Raw genomic sequence first — 16,362 nt, 5'->3', positions numbered from 1 at the left:
TTTTCCAAAGATAAATGGGTGGGCAAGAATATATCCATGGCTGGTGAAAAATGTAGAAACTGGGAAAAAAGACAAACAAGCACAGTGAGAAGTATCAGAAGTTAAAAAGACAGTCTGGAAGAAATAGATGTTTAAAAATACTCTAAATTGGAAGGAAGCATTAGCAGGAATCCATTGTCATTCTTTAAAATCATGAATAAACATCAGTAGGAATAGATTCAAAGGGCTTACTACAGAAAGAGCTGAGTCTGTGATGTCAAATACAAAAATTAAATACAAATTCTGCTCCTTGTTGAATGTCCCAATTTCAGAATTGCTTTTCCACTAAAGCTGGTTGCATAGATGTGGGATCATATACTGTTCCTGCAGTGTTCAGACAAAGCTACTTATTTTGTTGGCTTCTTCCCCCTTGGAAATTTCCATAGCTGTAATTTAACAGCTAAATTCCACACACTGAATGTACTGTACTACCAGAAAAACGGGACTGAAGCTGCCTCATATTCATCTTTATATAAAAATAAAAACTGTAATAATGCCATTACTCTTTAAAGAGCTTGTCCCTATGGAGTTCATCTGACAGCAATACTGGAGAAGCAGGGGAAGGACTACGACTGCTTAGACTGACCTGGTAGTTTAAACTGGATGTGATGAGTACTGACAGGTCTGTCTAATGATTTATCATTCTGTAACCCTGTTTTCAGTCACTTCTAGGGTCCTCCTCAACTAAGCATTTAAGCTGAAATTTTTATTATGAGTACCTCGACAAAACTTTAACCTTGGTTCCATCCTTTTTCAAAACCAGATTTGATAAATCTTCTAAAAGTTCCAGGAGTTCTTGTATTTCAGATTGTCCATGGCATTTGCATTTGGTCCACTTGTATGGAGTCATTAAATCATTGAATGGTTTTGGTTGGCACACTTCAAGATTATCTAATTTCAACTCCCCTGCCATGGACAGGGACACCTTCCACTAAACCAAGTTGCTCAGAGCCCCATCCAACCTGGCCTTGAACACTTCCAGGGATGGGGCACCCACAGCTCCTCTGGGCCTGTTTCAGTGTCTCAACACCTTCATGGTGAAGAATTTCTTCCTTATATCAAATACCATCACTTTTGGTTCACAACCAACGACTGTTGTCCTGTAACAATAGGCCTTGGTAAAATGTCTCTCTCCATCTTTCTTATAAGCCCCATTTATACATCAAAGGTCACAACAAGATCTTTTCTAGGTGGAACAACCCAACTTTCTCAGCCTGTCTTCACAGGAGAGGTGCTCTAGCCCTCTGGTCCTTTTTGTGGCCGTCCTCTGGACTCGCTCTAAGACATCCATGTCCCTTTTTTGCTTAGGGCACCAGAGCTGGGTGCTGCACTACAGGTGGGGTCTCACCACAGCACAGCAGGAATCACCTGCCTTGACCTACTGGCCACATTTTCTTTTGATACATCCCACAGTATGGTTGGCTGTCTTTGGCTGCAAGTACGCATTGCTGGCTCATGTCTAAGTTTTCTTAGTTTTTTCTTGGTTTTATCTACCAATACTCCCAAGTCCTTCTTCAGAGGGATGGTCTCAATCCATTCATCCACCAGTCTGTACAAATACCAGAGATTGCCCTGACCCAGACGCAGACCCTTCAATTGGCCTAGCTGAACCTCACAAGGGTATATGAGGACATTAAAATAGAGACTGTAACAAGACTGATACACCACACTTCAGAATTTCAGGCTGGGCCCTTGAATGAGTCAGATGCACACAGGGAAGAAGGGAATTTCTCTTGTCCCAGCTGAGGAGTAGCAACTGGACTAGAAATACAAAGCTCATAGCTTGCTCCAAAGTATTGCCTGGGTAGATCATGAAACTGTGCATACCAGAGAGCAACCTACTCCGTAAATATGCAATGCCAATAGGATTAAAAGAAAAGGCAGGCACACTCAAAGTGTCTAAAAATTGCTGCACTCAGATCTATTTGATACACTTTGAGATGATGATATACAGCAATAAAACTCCAGAGGAAATCTCTACCATGTGATAAACTAGATTCAGAGTTTTTGACTTTGTAATGTGACTTTTAAGATGCATTAGTAGTAGTATATTCGTTTTTTATATTCTTCCTAGATACATATGCAGGAAAAGATATTTTGCTTTCAATCATTTAAGACTGGAATGCCTTATGATGCTTCTTTAAAAAAGTGAAATATATTCTCTTCTGAATATTAAAGCTGTTTTTGCAGATGACTGACAGTTTACCATTAATAAGACTTAGGGGTTGGTTTTTTTTGTTTGTAATTAAACTATAGTTTCTTACTGCTCCTAATAGTTCTAGCTACACACTGATTGCCTGGCCAACTGTTACCAACTTTTCATCCCTTTTCACTGATTTACACTTACCATAACAAGCTTCACTGGAGTTTTCATTAATTGGGAATTAATACACAGTACCAATGAAAAGAAGTTGAACTTGGATTTCAAGAAAAAGACCAGTTTCTAAAAACTGCATAACAGAATTTTTATTCTTAACTAACAAATGAAGAATCCAGGAAACTTTGCAGCTACTTACACTGCTATACAAAAGCCTCCTCTAAAGCCTTCTTTAACTCTCAAGTCACTGGAACTGCCCAAATGTTTTCCAGTCAGGCCCTCAAAAAATCTTATATTAAAATTAATAATTAGTTGAAGTGTTGTGTACTCTACAGTTCAGGAAAACTTTCTAGACTGGTATCCCAACACTGCTGAATACTGAATACTGAATACTGCATCCAATTGCAGCAGGAAGCAAACACCTCCTGCTTTCAAGAAGTCATTTTCTATATAGCCAGCTTCTGCTAGTCCTCAGTAGATACTGTATGCCTGCTTTAGATGTGAACAGTAATTTTTACAGAGGGTGGACCCTACAGAAATTGTCTTACAGTCACTTATCCTTAATTCATAACCATTTGAGATGGAATATGATTTGCAGATCAATTCAGTAGCACAGAAGTCAAAATGTAATTCCTCCAAATCTAAAGTGCCAGAGAAAAGAAATTAATAACCTGATCCCTGGGCAACTCCAACAGGTCTCTTCCAACTATCAGTAGCTAAAACTTATGCTGTCTTTTGTTATTAAACTGAGAAACTGGAAGTTTTAGCCAAATGATGTTCATGGATATAAAGTCAGGGTGTTCTTTCAGTGACAGTTTTTAAGGGAAAATGTGGTGCACTGATGTAACATCCCTCCTTTGCATCCTTCATCCTAAATTCATGAATATGCACCAGTCATTAACTTTCTGAACTTCTAGAGGTAACAAAAAACTGACGTGTCACACTTCATTTCACAGAGTGTCATACATGGGGCAGAGATACCATTTTTTTAAGTGAAACCTGAAATAGCAGGCTGAAGATTTTTCACCTAAAATACTCAGGAATTCAAACATTCAATTCTAATGAGTCCTACTCAGAACCTTTTACAAAGCACAGCTTGGAAATAAACATAAAAAACATAATTGCACGGGTCACTCTGTGGCAATTCTAATCTGAAATTTCTACTGCAATCAGAAATATTAAATACATTGAAAGAAGTAGCTGGAGGGGGAATAGGCTGTAGTTTTAGTCCTGTCTCTCTCAGCAGGTTTCCTGTGAAAACCTAATATATAATTTGCATTAGAACTATTATAATGGAGTACTCACTACTATTTTTTTCAGGTAAGAGACATTAAGTCTGAGTGCAGTTTGTGTGTTTTTAATGGGTTAAATTATACTCATATCAATCAGGCTTCTTTGTTTACATTCAAAATGAAATGCATACCAAAAATGGCTCTGAAAATTCAAAAGTTTCTGGTTTTTTTAAGGAAGAAAACCTACCTTTAACAGCATGTCTTTTGTAGATCCTTCACCTTCCTCTGAAGGGTACTTATATACTATTGTTTTCATCTCTAAAATACTCACAGGGCTGCATACATATTTATTATCTCACTTGTAAGGGTTGTAATATTTAGTACCCATTTAACCTAAAATAATTTATGTCACTGTCCTTTATAGCCTGTTCAATGGTGTTTTTTTAAAAAATAAATTGGAAATAAAAAGTGAGACTGCTTTCCAGTTCAGGATGAAGAATTACAGAATATTCCTGCTACACACAGATGACCAGAATATAGGATTACTTTGGAAAGCAAGTATGTAAGAATTGCATATCAAATGTTTGTTAAAGGTTTCTCTTTGTTGAAAAAAGGGTCATGTTTGAGGAAAAATATATTTTATATATATATATATATATATATATATGGGTAATCTATATAAGTGTATCATACACATAAAGTTTAGATAGAATAACCAGACTTAGATATTCTTTAGCCATGTCTTGATTCCTTACCCTTCTTTTTATAGAGTAACAGATGTTTCTTCCAATTGAATTGAGTTTCCATATGCATCAAATCCTGCTTGTGGTCTCCCCCCTTTTCTGCTATTTTAATCACCAGAAATATTTATTTCTGCTTAAGTAAGTACATGTTCCTAATCACTGTAATTTTAAGTTGGCAAGGAAACTTGGAATATTAAACAATTTTTCTATGCTCCACACCCTGTTTACAGACACAGTGTACAAAGGGTATATGCTATGTTTAGCTGAAGAGAAGATCATTACTAAATGGTTTCTTATCACATATGAGTAATCTGCCAATAGCCTGAAACTATCCTACTGCTGGGAGATACCCTATAAAATGTTATTTTGTAAAACTGAAATAATAACAAACAGCAGTTGCAATTATATCAGTTTCCTCTTAAAGAGCTTGAGAGTGAAGAAAACAGAAATAATGAGCAGGGAAAGGGGTAATGCTTTAGCTAATTGCAGTTTAATGTTCTTCTGTTTATCATTTAACTATTCTCTCTGAGAAAACTAACTTTTCTAGTTTGTTTGTGGGTCATTTTTTAACCTGCACTGAAGAGCATTATTCTCCATCTTAACCTGCCTCTCCTTCTACCCTATGCATGTTTACCTTCTCCAACAAAAATACAGACACAGCATTCTCAGTGTATAAAATGTTTACTGAACAGTTAACACTTTTCAAAACACAGTATATTGAAAAAAATCTAGAATTTTAAAATATATTTGACTTTTATAACAAAACCTGTGGGGCTTTTTTCCTGATAATAACATTATTTGCACCTGCATCAGCCTACAAATGGGCGAGACAGGTCAATTGTCAATTTGCTCTAGGGCTGGGCTGCCATCATGAGTGACTTGCACAGGCAGGGTGAATTGGAAGCTTATGAAATTCAGTAAGGACATGTGCAAAGTCTTGTCCCTGGGAAAGAATTTCTCTGGAACTGATACAGCTAACTTCCTGAAGAGTGCTCTTTGGGAGAGACCCTGGGGGTCTTGCTGGGCTGCAAATGTCACATGGGCCAGCAATCAGTCCTGGGAACAAAGAAGGCCAATGACATTCTGCATGTATAAACAGAGGCCAGGGAAGTGCCGATCACCCCCCACTCAGCACTTGTTAGCCTCATATACCATCTATATATCTATATCTACTTTGGGGGTCCTGAGTGCAAGACAGAGATTGATAAACTGGATCCAACTCATTGGGGCCAGCAAGATGGGGGCTGGAGCACCTGGGAAAACGGGCTGGGAGAGCTGAGCTTGTCCAGACTGCAGCAGACATGGTTTCATGGCACTTGAGGGGACACAAGTGGGCTTTCCACAGTGGTGGAGGGTGAAAAAATGAAATCAGCATCCTTATGAATTAGGAAACAGGGAAACCTGTGAAACTTACTGACAACAAGGTCTTACTCAGATAAAAAGAAGCTTTTTAAAGCAATCAAGCATCTGCAGACAGTGAAGATTCTCATAGATACTTCAGCAAACATGGGGATAAGGAACATAATCTTTTTATTTTAGGTGGTAGATCTCAAAATGAAAATGCTATAAAGAAGTTTGCTGTATGAGCCTGACATTTCATAAGTAGCTCACAACGCATCTTTTATTTCTTCAAGCAACCACATTCAGTACAAGTGCAGACCATTATAATGCACTATTTGGGCAGATTCTAAGATAATCCAAGCTATAACTATATGGTATTCCCTGTTCTCAAATATAGCCATTAATTATGTTACTAATTGTTTCAGTGGGACTGAGCAATGACAAGGTGTTTTGACAACAATCATCGCATTCATTCATATAATGTATAGAAATTCAGGCTTTGAATTAATCACTTAAGTGTTCTAAGGAACCCTATTGAGAGACAACAGAATATCTATGCCAGTGGCAATGGGAGTTACTCCAGTGGCACTATAACAACAATCAAGGAAGGTAGGAAGAAATAACTTGAGTGGATACTGATTGTATGAGAGAAATTAAAATGCAGAAAAAATTCCTTTAGCCCAGTTAAAATACACTCTGTGCATTAACTATAACATGGCATCAAACTATAACATTATTAAATAACCATAAAACACATGAAAAGTAGATGGCACTAGCAGAAAGAAGCAGTATTTCAGCTGCAGCTCAATCCTACAGACTGTAAGATGTAGATGTAGCAGCTGTAATCTACACAGGTGAGATTCAGTTCATCTAACCAGAAATATGTCTAATATAGCAATTTGAATATGAGCTATTCACTCTCAATTCTCTTCATAATCAATGAACCCAATGGGAACTCTTGCAGTTACCAGACCTGTGCTAAAAACCTCCTTCATAAACAAAAGTCTAACACTTAAAAAAATTCACACTTACCCTATAAAATCAAACATTCCTCTGTTGACTGTGAGGATAAGTCTAATTATTGACTCTATGCTAAAAGTAGCATATTTTCACCTCTACCTCAGAACTGTAGAAAAGGAAGAATTAACAAGACTATGTGAAGAGGCAGAAGGGCAGATTGAACCTCTGAAGGTCACAGAGGCAGGTCAATTTTAAAAGAAGGACATGGCAAGTTCTGCAAAATCAAATAGTCCTTTAGGAAAGCTAATCTCTAGATTGTCAGAGGAACCACTGGAAAAACCTTCTACACTCCACAGATCAGTTTCCCTTCCAGTCTTCGATATTAATCCAGAAAAGCATTTATTAGAGGTATAAACCTTAAGTGATTCTTATGATGACCTTAACAGCAAAATCAAAGCCTTCTAGCATATTATTTTGATTTGAAGACCTGGATTGTGTTTCTTAATGAGCAAAGTCAAAGTTCTATTTGTACTCTTCAGCCTAGACTTACTGGAGCACATCTTAGCTTCCTGCACACCCAGGCTGCATTTCCATGGTAGCATATAAATATTAAAGGCGATGATTTTATAAGTTTCATCCCAGCATGAGGCCAAAATTCAGGATATGAATGAACACTGGAAATTATCAGGGCCTACAGTAAAGACCTATGCTTTCACCTATGTTTATCCATATTTCATTCCATCTGCAAGACTGAACTACACATTACTTCAAAAGTATGTATTTCTTTTATGAAAGCTGAAATGTCTTCCTTCTAAAGAATACAGTCAAATTCAGCCTTAAGATGAAATTCTTGCAAGTCTAACTGTAAAGGAAACCTTTGAAGTTATTAGTATCTCCCAAAGGCTTTCCTTTCATCTGTTTTATGCCCTAAGTTGTACAGCAGGAGAATAAGGAAAAGGTTGTGGTACATGGCAACATGATGCTTCAGACTTTTCATTTGGGCTTCATTATTCCCGTCCATGACTTCTAGTCCAGCAGCAAACAGGCCAGCTTTTAACTGGCATGGGACAAAAACTGAAGAAAATGGAGATTCTCTCCTTTTTAGTTTTAAGTCAGCAATCTCAGCACTCATCACAGGAACAATTTATTTGATATTCATATTCTGCCATAAGATGTCATTGACATCTCCCATATTTCCTTCTACCCAAATCATTCTCACAGTATCTCTGCAGATCAGTCATAACCTTACAATGTTCTCATTCATGATGGAGCTCACATTACCAAGCATCAGTCACACAAAAATGAAGCTTTAATTCAGTATACTCATCTATACTCTTTCTGTAGTAACTGAAGAGAAAAATGAATTTTCAAGGCATGACGCTTTCCATTCTGAATTCTGTAAACCTCTTTTTTTCCCATTTACTACAGCAGGATGCAAATGTGTGTGCCTTTGCTTAATTGCCTGCATCCATGCCCAGACTGTCATTTGATATGCAAGACCCCTCCCATGTTGTCACCAGCATGCTTTTCTGGGCATTGCCTGAAAAACAGGTTTATGTGAGCCACAGGCTTAGTTTGTGAGACTCCCAGAAGGCTCTAGGGGAGCTCTGTGCCTTTGAAAGGGCTGCACAGTGGGCATGTTCCTGCTCCCACAGCGTACCCCAAGCCAGGAGAAGGACTGCACGTGTGCTCACTGCTAGTGCTATGATACCATTGGTCAGCACAACAGCAAGATCCTGCTTAGCTCAGAAAGTCCTGGGTCTGGCCATGCATGTTTTGGCATGCAGGTCAGGGGATGTTTTCAATCACTAAGTGCAGGGAGAGCAGATGTGAAGTATTTTGGGCAGCTTATGGTACAAAGACTTGAACAAGTCATTTAATCTAAAACACAGATTCTAAGGAAAGACATAACAAATAAACATGCTGGAGGGAAACCAGATAAGGCTATTTCCCTGAGACATTAAGTGTGTGTGCTCCTTCTCTGGAGGTGGTGTAAGTGCAGTTCAAAAAAGCCTCCTCTGAGCTTGGACTCAGGTCAGTAGGTATTCTTGATCCTGAGGTAGGTCTAGATCCACATTTCTGTCTACATTGCAATGAGTGAATACTGTCCTTTTTCAAATGAAACAAAATCTATTTGGCTTTGTGTTGTTTCTGAATACAAATTAAGGCCTAATTATGTTTACATTTTGAAGTTTTCCCTAAGTTTTTTTCTACTGCAAAGATTTGCCAGTAAAGCTTTGAAACAGTTGAATTTTGCAACACTGCTTAAGCTTAACAATATCCATCAGCATACAGCACTATTTATAGATTTCCAAATCTCTGGTATATTATAAAAAACTTTCTGCTTTGGAAAGTATTATAAAGTTTTCAAGACAGGATCTGAGAACGCAATTGCTTTCAAAGAATGTCCTTCAGTTTTTACTTAGTGTTTCACTCTCTTAGCTTCTGTCTCTAATGTTTTCAAAATCAATTCCTAGGCAGTGAAATCTTGTGCCCAAGTTTCAAGGTAACTTTGCAACACTTTTATGACATGACATTCCGCTTTTGGAAATACTCCAGGAAAACTCCTCCCATGTGAGAAGGGAGGGATTACAGGCATCTATCTATGAAGTCTATGAAGTTCAGAACTCTGTTCTTGTAAAGCTCATTTTTCAAAAGAAGTCACTTCCTATAAAACCGAGCTCCTTTCCCAGGAGCCTAATTAAGAAGCAATTGCTCTTACCAGGCCTGAGGGCATCTTATTTTTAGTGAATTTAACGATGCTACACACTGGCAAGTTCAGGAGCATTTTGCAGGAAGAGCTGTGTTTGAACTCTTTCTAAAGCACCTACTTAGCAGTCTTAAGCAAAGATCTTTCAGTATGCAATATATGGAGAAACTCTTTCATCTACACTGTAATTCAGAGTGTTACTTCCTTTACAGAAGAAAAAAGGCAAACAGTACTTGCCATGTAGAATTATTACCTAGTATGTTAAAAGAGGGGTTTTCTTTAAATAGTTAAAAGAGTCATGCCAGAAGACTTGCAGTCTACATGACCCCAGCATCAGGTTTGCACACAACAAGTACGGAATACAAAATTCATAGTGTATAAATGATTTCTCTCTTCTGTAGGCAAATATGAAACTGCAAAAATCAGACTAATTACCTCTGATGAACAGAAAACTTCGTGGCTGGAATTCTGCCTATTGCAATATCAAAGCGCAGAACTACTTAACAAAACAAGAAAATATTAAAATAATCATGTATGACCCAAGAAACACATTTCAGTTTAATGTGATCGTCCTTCTCCCACTGTAAGTGTGGTCTTAATTTGCCAGAGGTATCCCCACTATTTAAACTCCTAGTGAACCAGAACATCCTCCTCAAGGTTATGCAGGCTTTAATTTATGTGTCCTGAAATTCCTATGTCATCCACTTTCTATAAACTTACTTAAGTATCCTCCATGTTAATTTAAATAATTTAATAAATTAAGGTACAGTTATGAATGCTATTTGCATGAATGAAAATGTTGCATCTTGATACATGATAGTCCAGCCAGACTGCTTAAAAATGAAAAGGGCCAAAGCAGATGGAAAGTGAAATTAATTTTCTCCAGTCCCTCAGAGGTACTAAAACTTAGAAGGTGGAAAAACTGGACAGAATAAAACAAAGGACATAGCATCTATGTGCTGCAAGAGGGAATGCCCTTGGCCATGCTTCCTGTCTGGCCACAGTATGTGGGCTGGCTCCTCAGTTTGGAGCAGGGAGGACACCCCTCTTGGACCTATACAAGTTAAAGCTTATAGCCAGGCTTCACATACAAACTGAGCACTTGGAAAGTGCTCACAGGACCTGTAAGCTGGACACAGACTCTAAGGCTCCCATGCAACTTGAGAGAAATGGACCAGGGCAGTTACAAACAACAGTGTGCATTCCAGATGAGAGAAAAGTGAAAGGAGGGAGACCAAAAAAAGAAAAAAAAAAAAAGGAACTATATACAACTATGGTATTAGTGAAGAAGTAGAGAAGTAGTTGTATACAGAAACAGAAGTCCTACGCTCTTTAGAGGATTCTTGGGTGATGTATCGCAGGAGAACATGCACAGATTGCACAGATGTTTTAGTGCTTTGTGCAGGGCTGGGTGTTTATAAAGCAAAGAATAACTCTTCTGGAGCCTGAGTGTCTGTTTGCTTCATTTGCAGATCTCCCTGAAGACAGAAAGTGTAAATCGTCCACAAGGCTGGAGAAAAATATATGCTTAAAGTAATGAGAAATCTTAAAATATTCTTGAGTTCTTGGGTGGTGTTACACCAGATCTGCAGGGAAAATCCATGGAACATTTTCTGTTTCTTTTTTTTTTTCCCTTAGGGTTTTTTTCCCCTTAACCCAAGAACACTTCTGAGTTCCCCAAAGAGAGAGCTGCCCTGGCTTTGCTCTAACTTCATACTGGAGTGAGACATGCCAGCGTGCCAGGAAGCCCAGGTACAGGCAAAGACTTCAAGGAGCAGAAAGTGTCATAGCCAGCTCAGAGACAGGAGAAAGAAGGTTCAGAAACCCTCCATGGTGGGACCCAAACAGAGCAGTGTGCTGAAGGCAGCTCTACCAGGCTGGGTGGACTGCAGAGAGAGCGAGGTTCTGGGCTATGCAAATGTTTTTCTATTGCCCATTTTCATCTATTACACATTCAAAACCCACTGACTTTAGGCTATCAGGAAGAAGCAACACCTAGTTCACTGGTAATCCTCAGAACTGCACCATTCCATTTTTATAAAAAGGGATCTTGTAATATTTTATGTGTTCTGTATTGCTCATGTAAGAGTATCACTATCATTTTATATAACTTAATTGCATTTCCTGCATTTTGCAAATGCCTAAGCTGAAGTTTAGAATTTTAACACTTCTCAAAATGCCCATGTATTTGCACAGAACTTAAAAGGTTAAAGCTGGATGGAAAGATGGCAAAAATAGTGGCCATAGATTTTACATGAAAACTTGGAGACTAAGTTTTTTAACTTATGAAACATAAAGCCTGGAAAACTTCAGAATAATCTGAAGCTCATGACTCTGCTTACTGAAGTATTCTTTAGTCATTATAGCACTGATAGTAAGGTTGAGAACATTTATTTGAGTACAAGTATGTACAACTACTTGTATATGAGTACAAGATGTATTAGTTCTCAAGAGTTGGGACAGTCATGGCACTGAGAATGTACTGGTATTTTCTGTAAAATGAGTACAGATTTCTGCAACTTAAACTACCAGTACAGAAATGCAAAGTTATATTCTTAGAAAATGGGAGGTTAAAATTACATTTTAAATATAAACATTTTTAAATATAAACATTTTTCAAAACTGGTATCAGTCTTGAATGATTGCAGGAAAGTCCAGATTTCCCATCATTTTTTAGTCTTGGGTCTTTACAATGAGCAAACATAAAGGCTGTATACAGTGTTAGGCATATAAAATCAGAAAATAAAGATGTAGCATACTAAGCGTATCATGTTGCAAGGAATAAAAACTCATGGAAGCTGCATGTGGTACTGCTCAGAGAGAGTGCCAGTTCAGCCAAATAATGAAACCAAAAAGAAAGCAGGAATCCACACAGCAAAGTGGTGGATTCTGACTGTAAAATGAATGTATGACTGTCTTATATAAATAATCAATAAACTTTCAATTAAAATGTTTATGATGAAGATGTATAGCAAAGAAATTCTGGAAGCTGACCACAGTTCATTTTCAAAAAACATTTAGTACTCTCTACTTAGACAAGGGAAGTGGGACTTAGGACTTCAGAGAAAGTGAAAATCTATAAGCGTCAGAGAAAATCTATAATGTCTTCAAGGACAAATTCTGCTCTGTTTAGAGAAAGACAAAGAAACTAACACCTAGAGGATGAGGCCTGATTCTGCTCTGTTTGGCTTGACGCTACCCAGCCATGCAGCCAAAAAAACATGCACAATAAATGCTGCCTTTACACAGTTAAAGGGTGGAAGAGGGAAATGCTTCAGAAAGGAAACTGAGGGGGAAAGAGCTGAGAAAGTAAGCCTACAAAGGCAGAAGGACTCAACAAGAAACAAATATTGTAAATGAGCCAATATCAAATACATATTACATGAAGGAGAAACAGAAGCTGTGGGAATCTTAAGCAGGGAAGATTTCAGACTGCAGGGTTAAGTCTAAATGCCAGAAGACATGGCTGCAGCATATCTAAATAGCTTGTTTGATAAAGAGATGGCTTAACTGAAGCACCATTTCCCAGTCCTTGGCTGATAAACAACAGGAACTCAGAGGCAGAGAAAAACAGGTCAAAAGAGGCCAAAAAGTACATATTTTACCCAAAGCAACAGCTTTCAAAATGTACTGAGATATCTCTCCCATGACTTCTGCTCCTGGAGTCCATGCTTTTACTTGCATGTCCACAAACACCAGCTTGCCAAGCATCTGCAGCTACACTGACCTGGACTGCACTCCCTGCTTGACTTTTTCTCCCACTCCTCAACCTCAAGCCAAATAAAATTAGCTCTGATAGTCAGCAGCCCCAGTTTCCAAATGCATCACCAGGTCTCAGTTCTTTCACCTCCTTGTTCTATGATTATCATGAGCATGTCCCTCCTAATCTTTTCACCAAGGCTATATGTCAGCAGATTCTTTCCCAAGTTTCAGTCTCTAAAACACAGATTCTTCTAGATTGCTAAAACTGTCACCCAGGCTCATAGCACCATGCATCTCAATTACGGCAATGCTCTACCTCAGCCTGGACAAATGCAATCTGTCATCGTTGCTATCCATTCAAAATGCTGCTGTGAAATTCATCTTCTGAGCCCATCATCTGTCAGTGTCATTCTTACCTGTGCTTCCATCCATTGGATAAGCTTTCCCTACCTCATCAGTTATAGCTACTTACTTTAATTTCCAAGAAATTTCAAAGTCTAACTCATCACCCTTCAGCTCTCTCCAAGCATTTTCAGTCTGTATCCAAGAGGTTATTATGCTTGCCCTCTATGTCTGATGAGTTAAATGTGAGGATCTTTGTTCTTTCTGTGCCATATTTCTCTATAAACATCCCTGGATGAACAGCATGAGACAAATGAAAATATTACGTTCATTGCCGGATTAGAAGCAGTGAGGCTCTAACACAAAATTCTGTAACAGTAAAGCTGGGTAAATAATTTACAGCATGGAATATATTTATCGTATTTTACTTAATTTTCTGTTTACAAAATGGTGCATTTGGTATTCAGATGTGTCCACCAAATAATCTTTGCAAATTATTCTTGCCATGCTGCTTAAAAACAAGCAAATTTAAAAATGTATGTATTTAGGTCACATGATAAATTTCTGTAGCCTAGTTAGCCAAATATATCTTTGAGGTGGCCTGGGTACAAGTAGTGGTGATTAAGTATCTAAAAATCACTACCTGACAATAACTTATAACATCATAATTGTTGTGATGGTGATTATTCCTATGCATAAATATTCCTTCTTAGTGTTCTCACAGGACTCAACCAACCTTCTCTGCAGTCAGATCATAGAGTTTTGCATACTTTATATCCTATTCCCATGCAACCATAGTTTTCAACAAAGGATATTTTGAATGCTTCAAAACAGCTGAAATTAATCACCTGGGAACACAGTGAGTGAACACCCAGCATGTGAATACACAGCATGTGAAGCAGGGTCACTAGATATCCTCCTGACTCTGGGTTAAAAGTTCCTCAAGTCCTGTTCCTGAAGCTGAGCCATAATCCAGCGCAGCAACATTAGATGAACACAAACTGAGATCACACTCACCATCTTTTCTGACAGCACCACCACAACAGTTTTCAAATTAGGGCTGGTACCTTCCACTGCATTCATGTCCCAAGATGGCCTTTGGCTTCTGAGCATTAGGAAAACAAACCCCTAAACCAGGAGCCCGAAACTTCTTTACAGTGTACTTGTTTACTTTGGTAAACTGCCCTATCAACCTTTAGCTATACCATTTTCAGTTTTATCTGTGGTACATGCTGTAGCTTTTCAGCCATGATTATTATTTAGATAGGTAGTAATTATTTTTCAATTCCTTTTAAAGTGCATTAAAGGCTAGAAATTAAAGGAGCAGGACATTTTTGAGACCTTTTGCTTTACAGCCTATCAACAAATACTATATTAAATAGTTTGAAAATTGTTAGTTTGCAAACCTCAGGCATGTGATAAAGTCAATATATAATTTTACAACCGCATCTCTTTTCTTTTGTGCATTAACATATAAAAAGAGACTTGCTCTATTTCTTCTATCACAATATTAAAGGCATTCCATATACAAAACATTCTGTAGGTTTCACAGGATAATTACACTGCTAATATCTTCAGTGCATTTATTAAATTCTACCTTCCCCTTTTTTTCTCTCAAATACATACTGGACACCAAATCCATTTAAGAGAAGTGAAGATGAATTCTCTAAGAGTCCTCTAATGGGACCAGCATGTGTGACATTTCCTTTGGAGCATGGCACACCAGCACCATGTCCCATTCATTACGTTTACTATGCATAGACATCTGCTCTCCTCTTCCTGTTTTTCAGTGGAAGTTGAAGTTCCTTATAATAACTTTTTTTAGTGAATGCTCTGCTCCTTATGGAAAATTTTAGTTCTTTCAAGGGAAAGATAAATGCCTAAACCCTAAACCATTCAAGTTGAAAGTGAGTGCCTCCTAGGAGCTGAAGCCTGAGTTAGGATTCATCACTGTGCACTCCTTCACTTTTAGAATGCTGTGGCTGATGTGTCATCAAAAGGAAACCAGGCTATAATACAGGAGATGTGTATTTCTATAAGGAAATGGGAATATGATGCCTATATTCCCATGGGAGTGCCATGATGACTGTTTCATATCGAAGCATTTGAGTTTCAATGGTCATATTTCAGACCTGGGTTTTTTTACACATAAAACAAAAATTTTGCCTCCATATTTTTCTGAGGAAGGTCTGCAATTTAGGAAGAAAGCTACTGGGATTTTTTTCTGCCTTCATTTCAGTTATGTTTTGCTAGGTTAGGACTTGAGCTGTTACCTTGTAGATGTCAAGGAATCCACACTGGTGGTCGAAGCGCGTGTAGAGCTCGTTGAGCATGCTGATGACCTGCATGGGCGTGCACTGGGCACAGATGGCAGTGAAGCCAACAATGTCTGAGAAGAGCATGGTGACATCATCAAACTTCCTGGCCTGAACCTGCTGCCCCTGCCACAACTGCTGAGCCACCTCTTCAGGGAAAATAGAAATAAGGAGATCTACTGTCTTCTTTTTCTCCTCTTCCAGGGCTTGGTGTGTACATTCTAGCGTTGCCTTCAGCTTATCCATTCGTTTTTTCAAGCCATCCTGTGCCTTTGCTTGCTCCCCAACCAATATGACATCACGAGTAGCATCATGGATAGGTATGTCCGAAAGATGGAGGCCTCGGCCCATCAGCTCATCCAGCTTGTCCACACAGGGGGAACCCAGAAACAATATAGAGTTTGATTCTGGCACATGAATCATTTGTCCTTTAATTTCCATCACCTGTAAAACAAAAAAGAAAGGGTTCAGACAAGGGGAAAAATCAGCTTATAGATGTGGATCCTCGTTCTACTTTCTCCGTCTTTCCAGCTAAAACAATTAACTGTAGCCTTTTATATGGAAGCTTCTTGCACTCACCTACTCAAGTAATGAGACTCACAGTCTGCTCACCAAATTGAGTCAGGAAATAACCTAAACTGACACAAAAGTATTCCCAAAT

At 38.3% G+C, this 16,362-nt stretch overlaps 1 protein-coding gene across 3 annotated transcripts in view; it reads right to left on the bottom strand.

Annotated features, from left to right (window-relative positions):
- Positions 1-16,362, bottom strand: part of GUCY1A2 (guanylate cyclase 1 soluble subunit alpha 2) — a 221,038-nt gene that overhangs the window by 129,291 nt on the left and 75,385 nt on the right. For all 3 annotated transcript variants that reach the window (XM_071434160.1, XM_071434161.1, XM_071434159.1), the window contains exon 5: positions 15,660-16,145. In XM_071434160.1, the coding sequence (XP_071290261.1) occupies positions 15,660-16,145 (486 nt within the window). The remainder of the gene's footprint in view (positions 1-15,659; positions 16,146-16,362) is intronic.

This window comes from Agelaius tricolor, unplaced genomic scaffold, assembly GCF_023055355.1.
Source record: "Agelaius tricolor isolate 1412-34295 unplaced genomic scaffold, bAgeTri1.0.p SCAF_9, whole genome shotgun sequence".
Classification (NCBI taxonomy): domain Eukaryota; kingdom Metazoa; phylum Chordata; class Aves; order Passeriformes; family Icteridae; genus Agelaius; species Agelaius tricolor.
This window is presented reverse-complemented; position numbering and strand designations above follow the sequence as displayed.